Consider the following 8,592-nt stretch of genomic DNA (forward strand, 5'->3'; position numbering starts at 1 on the left):
AGCAGGAATCCAGCAGGAGCATGTGCTCTGCAGCATCCTGAATCCCTTCCAGGGAAGCCAACCTTGGAAATAACCTGAGATGTGAAAGGGCTCCTGGTGATTAACCAGCTCCCAGCAGAGCTGATTCGGGTCTTCTCTCCCCTCTACCATGTGTACTTTTTTCCACTACCTGCAAAGCAAGCCTCCATCCTGCCAAGTATCCATCCTGCCATGTAGGACTGCGTCTCTGAACCCAGGCATGGGGCACCTGCCTCCACACAGAGCTTGAACGGGGTCACTTTCTGTCTTCGCAGCAGCAACAGCCTCTACATCTCAGACACCTTGATTCCATTTTTAAAGCAATACCAACAACTATTTGTAGTTACAAAAATAAAGGTGGGAGTATTTTTTTCTACCACTCCGCCCTACCATGTTGGGTTCCAGCAGAAGTGAAACTGGCAGGGGCACAGCCTGCTCTGCCCTGGGGCTGTGTACCCATGAACATCCCTCTGAGTCCCAGCAGTCTCTCACCAGTAGGAGAGGCAGCTCCCACCTTGCCCAGGTGACCCTCAGCACTTGGTGCTGGTCTCCTCCCCAGCAGCTACCCCTCAGCCTCTCTGCCTCCCTGGCTGCTCCTTCCCTTCCCATAACTGACCACTCTTGGCAGAGGAGCTGCTAGAAAGCAAGTGTTGCTGAATTACTGGGTATACAGACTTAGCAATTCCATAGAAAGAAACAACTGCATTAAAACATTTTTCAAGGAAGATATCCAGAAACAGGAAACAAGGTTAATTTATATTGGCCAACGATAAAGTAATTGTAGTGGGTTATGGCTCTTGTGGAATGGGTTCCTCCTTTTGTCTAGAATGTCCTGGTGGAGCAGCATCAATTTCTTTGGAACTGGAAAATACATGTGACTGCATGGCTCTTGTTGGGCTTTAGCTGGAAGTGAGCAGAGTAATTTCCTGGCCAAGGCAATTCTACTTACGAGCAGGACAAGGTAAGAAACGATTTATAGTTATTATAATGATCCAAGGGGCGGTGGACACAATTAGACATGTTCCTGAAACACTGGTGGAAGTTCCTAAAGGATGTTAATAAGTCAGGGGGAAGTTCCTCTGGCATATTCCTGGGCCTTTCTCATAAAGACTTAAAGGCAAAGACAGAAAAATACATTGTGTAAGTAAGTATTTATAAATGGTATATGAAGATTCACAGCCAGAGCAAAACACCTGCAGGTGAGGAGAGTGTCTGGCACAGAGATGGGAGGTGGTGAGCCACTCTCCTACTCAGCCCACGAGGGACCTCATCACACCTCAGCCCTCCTCCACCAGTGTAGGTGCTGCCACACGGACACGGTGGGTCAGAGAGGTCTCGGTGCTCTGGGCATCATGGACTGGGGCTGAAGACTTTTCAGGGGGCCCTTCTCCTCCTTCTGGGGGGCTTGGGCAATCCTGGCTTGTTGTGGGTCATCTCCTGTGGCTGTCATGTCCCCATGGCAGCGAAGATGCAGCCAGCTCCCATGCCATGGGCCTGCTGCCAAGCTAGGTCCATGAGGACCATGGCCGGTGCTGACCCCACTGTTTGCCTCCAGCCCCGGCCTCAGAGAAGGGTTTCTTGGGGCTAGAGAGGGAAGGGGAGGGCAGGGGTGTGGGGCAGGATGTGGGCTGGCAGCGGGGCTGGGATGGGGGGGGAGGAGGCCGGGGGCAGGGAGCTGCAGGCTCGGACGAAGCGTGAGCAGCAAGCAGCGCTGCCCACCGAGGGACAGCTGCTGCGGGCTGGGCACGGTGCAGCCGCGGCACCAACATGGTAAGAACTGCTCCTTTCCTTGGGCATGACTGACGGTCTGCCTGGACAAGGGGATTAGGGGAGGGCAGGGCTGTGGGCAGGCACTGACAGGAACTGGGGCTGTGGGACACATGCAGGCTGCCCTGGAGACACCCTGCCCGAGCGACCCCAGGCTCATGGGACACTGCCAGGCACACAGGGCGCAGCGACTGCAGAGGTAGATGCCAGCCCTGGCTGGGCAGGAAGGGGCTCCGGGAGCACAGGACTTAGGGGCTCCCCAGGAGTGAAGTGCTCCCCCCAAGTGCCTCACTGCATGGGGCCCTTCCTGCAGCAGAGCCGTACCTGGCTGGGAGCACCGTGTGTCCCTGCGTGCCAGTGCCACCAGTGACTGCCCTTGTGTGAGCCAGGACTGCCTGGCAGTGGTGTGGGTGCACGTGTGAACCCCTTGCACGCTCCTGTCTCCCTCTCTGTCAGGGCACTGCTGTGGAACTGCGATCTGCCAGGAGGACACGGACTCTGGGCTCTCCTGGCACCTCCCTGGGCATCGCTGCCATCACATGGGGTAAGCCACCCACTCAGTAAGCCCAGTGTGACCCTGCTGCCAAGGAGTCTGCAGGTCTGAGAAACTGCAGAAATGTAGCATTGTTATTTTGGGGGCTCATCAGCCCATCCCCAGGGCTGGATCCCTCTGGGCTGGGAGGGGGCTGGCCCTGCCTGTGCCAGCTCCCTCCAGGCACACTGTGCTCCCCCAGGAAGGGCCAGGCCATCCCTGCAGGATGTTTGGTTCCCCAAATGCAGCATGGCAGCTGGTACTGTGAACTGTACTGTGAACCGGGGAAAGACAGGGCAGCTCTACCCACCGCCTACACCCATGCTCGTGCTGGGGAGTTGGGCATGGATGGAGTCACAGGACCCATGGGTGTAAGGGTTCATAGCACAGCTGGGGCAGCACCACACAGAATTAGAGCTGCTAATTGACATCAGGAGTACAGAAACTAACTTGGTTTTGCTGCCTGTAGGGTATTTCCTTCACATGCTGGCATTGCACAGAGCAAAACCTACTGGTGCCTGCTCTGTCCCTGGAAATCCTCTGTGAGCTGAATTATTTTCCTAAGAACCTTAGTGACTGAGCTAAGGAACAGATATGAGGTAAGTGCAGTGTCAGGAGGAGGCTGGGATTTGGCTCTGAGAGAAAGCAAAAAGGCAAAGGCACCTCAACTGCGGAGGATGCTGAGCACCACCCTCGGAAGAGGTATCAGGGCTGCCACGGGGGCAAGTGGTCAAACCACAGGAAAACAGCACTCATTTGGGGGCTCAGCACCAGCTGGGGCAGGGAGAAGTAGCATAACACCGGGGAGATGAGCTGTGCCATAGAGAGGGTGTAACTGGTAGAGCTGGAGGAAAGAGGTAGGAGAGCATGTGGAGGACAGACATGGAGCAGATGTCAAACTTTGGTCCTTCTCAGTTTGGGGATGGGCTGTGTGAGGGTAGCAGGCAGCTGCCTTGAGCCGTGCTGGGGAGTAGCAGGGGCCAGGAGGAGGTTGGTGGGAGCTGAGGATGGGGCAGGCTCCCAGAAGGTGCCTTGAGTTCCTGTCCTGCATGCCCAAATTCCCAAAAGGTAAAGAGGGAACCACATTTTCCCCAGCTTCAGTTCTGTTGAACAAAGAGGATAGTTTGCTCTTTCACAAGAAAAAAACAGACAAATTATGGGAAATTACTTACAAAAATGTATGACAATGGACCAAAGTACAGCCCTAATTAGACTTTAGAAGACGTGTATTTGCATCTCATCTGCAATGCCTGGATCTTTGCACAACTGCAGTGTGATAAAATGCTCTCCTGAGATACAGTGTAAGCTAGGCTGGTTGTTTGGAGCAAACTTTGATCCTCATCTCCCTTTCTGCACAGATGGAGATATGATTTCCCCACATCACTTTCTGCAGTTGCGGAGATAGCTGCTCCTGGGGAGAATGGAGGAAGCTTTTTTCTGTGGCTAAAACCCTTTGATTGCATAAAGTTGTGGTGTGAAATGCTGTAAATAAGAGCAGGGTTTCAGCAAAGTGCCCTTCACTTCTGGGTGTGGGTTCCAGTTACTTTCTGGCTTTGCCCTGCCTGCTGGGTATGACCATAATATGAGCTTGTTTTTGAAAGACTTTGTTTTGCAACACTGGGTTTTACAAGACTCTAGACCATCTCTGTCTCAGATGAACAGGTTGAGGTCCACATGCTTTTGGGGGTGAAGGCATATTTGCTGCTCTGCCTTGCTCCAATTTGGCTCTCATGACGCAGGGTAAAGCAAGAAAAGTGAAGTATACACATCTGCACTCAAGGAAGGAACTGTGTTTATGGAACCATCTTGAAGCGGGACTTTCCTCTTTGGAAAGCTTTTGTGGGCAGGGGAACAGGGCCACAGGGCTGAGCTTTCAATCCTTATGTTGGAGGAGGGTTGGCATCACTGCTTGGTGCTCTTCTGCCTCCTGTGCTCTGCCTGCCTCATCCTGTGCTGCCCCATCTCAGCCTTCACCCTGTCACCTCCACCTTCCTTATCCCTGTGCCATCCCCTTCTGTCCTCAGCTCCTTCTGCCACGTCTTTGTGTACCCATGGAGTCCCATTCTCATCCACCCTCACCCCTTCATCCAATCCTTTCACCCAGCCCGTCCCTGGCATCTCTTGGCCATGATGTCAGGCTTAGCCCACCCTCATGTCCCAAGGGATCCCACCCCTGACCCAGCTCCCATCTTTCTGCACCAATCCCAGACCTCATCCTCTTTCCCAGGCATGGTGCTGTGGGTGCAGGTGGGTGCCTGGACCTACCACTACAGTGACCAAGGGGACTACACGTGGGAGCAGGCCAGGAATTTCTGCCAGACCTTCTTTACCGACCTGGTGGCAATCCAGAACCAGCAGGAGATCGAGTACCTCAACAAGAGCCTGCCCTTCCATGGGCGCTACTACTGGATTGGCTTACGCAAGCTGGGCGGCATCTGGACCTGGGTGGGCACCGGGAAGGCGCTGTCCAAGGAGGCAGAGAACTGGGCACTGGGGGAGCCCAACAACCGCCGCTCCAACCAGGACTGCGTGGAGATCTACATCCAGCGGCTGCAGCAGGCCGGCAAGTGGAACGACGAGCCCTGCAACCGGAAGAAGAAGGCACTCTGCTACCGGGGTGAGTGGGGGGACTGCGGACCGGAGCTGGATTGGGTGGGCTGGGGACCTTGGCAGGGTGGTCAGCAGCTCCTGATGACTGTCCCCTGTGTGTGCAGCCTCCTGCCAGCCCTTCCTGTGCAGCCAGCGTGGCGAGTGCGTGGAGACCATTGGGAGCTACCGCTGCGAGTGCTACCCCGGCTTCCACGGCCCCGAGTGCACGGATGGTGAGACATCCATCCCCACCCTTCCTTCCCTGCTGGAGAGTCCAAACCCTGGTGACAAAGCAGGGTTCCGGTGCTCCTGATGGGCTGTGGTGCCGTGTCTCTCCCAGTTGTGCAGTGTGCCAAGCTGGAGCCCAAGGGAGGGCCCATGAACTGCAGCCATCCCTACGGAGACTTCAGCTACAACTCCACCTGTGAGTTCGGGTGCCACGAGGGGTTTGAGCGGCGAGGGGCGGGCGTGCTGCGGTGCCTGCCTTCCCAGGAGTGGTCAGCAAACATCCCCACCTGCACAGGTAGGGCCTGGCAGGGGTTGGGGGTCCCAGGGATGCAGAATTGATGCTTTGGGGGAACCAGCCCTATGTGCCCCATGCTGTTCAGACAACTGTTGCTGTGCCCTTACCTATTGTGGAAACATCTCCTGGTGCTGCATCATGGGGTGGGATTCCCTGAGGAGGCTGCAATGGGCAGAGCAGCTGTGAGCTGTGAGGCCCTGTTCTGCCTGGCTGTCCCAATGCCCATGTTTGCTGCCCAGAATCCCACTCAGATATCAGCACCCTGTGTGCACCAAATGTGGGGTCAGGATGCAGGATGGTGTCCTGGCTCCTCTGTCAACTCTGTGGCAGTGTTGCTCTCCCCTAGCCCGCCCTGATCTGCCTTGGGAAGGCATTTGGCATCTTGGGAAAGAGAAAAGAGGGGCTGCTGTCCCACAGCAGGGTGTATCCTGGCAGGGGTGGGCCACCTTGAACAGGGATAAGGACTCATGAAATGAGGTTAGATTTAAGCTGGGTGGGACAGACTGTGGCAGGAAACCACAAAGGAGAGAAAGCTGTGATATGTTATTCTGCAGGGGCAGAGAAAGTCTTCCTCTCAGTGGCTTGAGGGTTTGCAGCCAGGCACCAGGCATCCCAGAGAACTGCCAGGCTTTTTTGGGGGTGCAAGACTCTTGCTCCACCTTTCTTGTGCTGCTGTGTGGTACACCTGCAGCCTTGCACAAGGATGGGGTGAGTCAAGCAGACACGGGACACAACTGGGACTGGGAAGCATCTTTGTATATATATTCTTTTTAAAAGAAGCCTGCCTTGAAGTTAGTGCTGCTGCTGCTGTCTGTGCTGGTTGGGCCGGTGGTCCAACCCAGGACCTTAGGTAGCTGAGGCCAGCAAAACTGTCTGCAGGTAAGGGGAACAGGCATGGAGATATGATGCGACTGTTCTGTAACCAGCATCCCCAGTAGGGGCAAGGGCAGGAGATGGCTCCCAATTTTGCAAAAATCCCCACCGACAAGCTGGGCTGAGCCTGTGTGCTCCAGGCTTTTTAGGCTCCTAGGGGCTTGCTTTCCCAGCTTGTTTTTTTCCTGCTGGCTGTAATATTGATTTTTTGTTTTGATTGATTTCAAACACTCAGATGAGTCAGTTGCTCACCTGTGCTGGTAACAAAATGGTGTTAGCAAGCATTGCCAGCTGGGCTTACTCCAAAAACGAGCAGAGCAAGGCTGGTGGTGCAGCAAGGACTGTGAGGGGCAAGGCTGCTTGTCCTGCCTCAAACTCTGCCCCACGCTCGCCTACAGCCATTGTGTGCCCATTGCTGGCTGGCCCCCAAAGGGGCTGGGTCAGCTGCTCCCACCTGCACAGTATGTTCACCAACAGGCACCTCTGGGGACTGGGAAACCAGAATTACCCGTAAAACAGCTACAAAAGGAAAAGTCTACCCAGGAAAGTGCTTGGTGTCAGTTTGAAAGCAGAAGATACAGTGAATGCAGTCTGTCTCAGATGGGCTGGGTGGTGGTAATGCCATGCTGGCACAGACCTTTGGTGCTCCCGCAGGCAGCAGAGCCACTCACCCCAGAAAACTTTGGGTATCGCCCTGGCATGCAGCAAAACACTCCCTGGGAATGGCAGGGGAGGCTGGTATACAACCTCTTTAGCCATTGCAGTGCTTTACAGTCCCAAAGCCATCCTCCTGCCACTGTGACAAGGACAGAGGCTGGTCTCTGCTCCAGTAAAGGGAGGAAGATGAATGGGATTGCAGCAGCTGTGGTCCTTCCTCCCAGGGGCTTTGGCCCAGGGTAGTGAAAGAGATAAACAGGGCTCTGGCAGAGCAGCAACTGTGTCCCCCTGAGGAAATCACTTGTAGGGCAGAAAAATCATTGCACCAACTACAGTTTCAAAGAGGTGAGTGTGGGTAAGATTTGATTTGGATTCAGCCTGAATTATTAGATTTAACCTCATCTATCACATCTCTGAGCTCTGCTCTCCCATTGCAGCCGTCGCCTGCCCGGTGCTCAGAGCTCCAGAAAAGGGAGAGCTGAACTGCTCCCACCTCCATGGGGACTTCACCTTTGGCTCCACGTGTGCCTTCTCCTGCCAGAAGGGGTTTGTGCTGAAGGGGCCGGAGAGCCGTGAGTGCACAGCCACGGGGATCTGGACTGGGGATGCAACAAGATGTGAAGGTAGAGCTGCTGCTGGAGTGCCAGCTGTCACTAGCCTTGGGGTGACACTGTGGTGTTCCCCAGCCCCTTGGTCCCAGAATTTTAGTCTCCCAGTTCCCAAGCTGCTGCTTGATGTGTACCTCTTCACTCTGCAGCCATTGCCTGCCCAGTGCTCAGTGCTCCAGACCAGGGAGAGATGCACTGCTCCCACCTCCATGGCAACTTCACCTATGGATCCATGTGTGCCTTCTCCTGCCAGACAGGATTTGCCTTGGTGGGGCTGCAGAGCCGTGAGTGCACAGCCACGGGGACCTGGACTGGGGACACCCCACACTGTGAAGGTATTGCTGCTGCTCAAGGTGTCACAGGCCTCTGGTTCACCCTGGAATGTTCTCCAGTGTCCTGGTCCTTTCATTCCAACAGTTTAGCCTTGTAGTCCTCAGATTTCTGCTCAAAGTGCTTCTCCACCCCTGCAGCTGTTACCTGTCCAGTGCTCAGAGCTCCAGAAAAGGGAGAGCTGAACTGCTCCCACCTCCATGGGGACTTCACCTTTGGCTCCACGTGTGCCTTCTCCTGCCAGAAGGGGTTTGTGCTGAAGGGGCTGGAGAGCCGTGAGTGCACAGCCATGGGGATCTGGACTGGGGACACTCCACACTGTGAAGGTAGAGCTGCTGCTAGAGCTCAGGGTGTCACTGGCCGTGGGGTGACACTAGGGTTCCCCTGAAGCTTCTCAGGATGAACAGTTTAGCCTTGTAGTCCCCAGACTCCTGCTCAAAGTGCTTCTCCACCCCTGCAGCCGTTACCTGTCCAGTGCTCAGAGCTCCAGAAAAGGGAGAGCTGAACTGCTCCCACCTCCATGGGGACTTCACCTTTGGCTCCACGTGTGCCTTCTCCTGCCAGAAGGGGTTTGTGCTGAAGGGGCGGGAGAGCCGTGAGTGCACAGCCATGGGGATCTGAACTGGGGACACTCCACACTGTGAAGGTAGAGCTGCTGCTAGAGCTCAGGGTGTCACTGGCCGTGGGATGACACT

General features: G+C 55.2%; 1 protein-coding gene across 1 annotated transcript in view; it reads left to right on the forward strand.

The window, feature by feature from the left end:
• Positions 1-940: 940 nt before the first annotated feature.
• Positions 941-8,592, forward strand: part of SELP (selectin P) — a gene marked incomplete at its 5' end in the record, with an annotated part of 12,427 nt that continues 4,775 nt past the window's right edge. The window contains 9 exon segments of the mRNA XM_031061664.1: positions 941-979; positions 2,242-2,329; positions 4,545-4,934; positions 5,032-5,139; positions 5,247-5,429; positions 7,397-7,582; positions 7,717-7,902; positions 8,038-8,223; positions 8,358-8,543. Of these exon segments, the coding sequence (XP_030917524.1) occupies positions 941-979; positions 2,242-2,329; positions 4,545-4,934; positions 5,032-5,139; positions 5,247-5,429; positions 7,397-7,582; positions 7,717-7,902; positions 8,038-8,223; positions 8,358-8,543 (1,552 nt within the window).

This window comes from Geospiza fortis, unplaced genomic scaffold, assembly GCF_000277835.1.
Source record: "Geospiza fortis unplaced genomic scaffold, GeoFor_1.0 scaffold5, whole genome shotgun sequence".
Lineage (NCBI taxonomy): Eukaryota > Metazoa > Chordata > Aves > Passeriformes > Thraupidae > Geospiza > Geospiza fortis.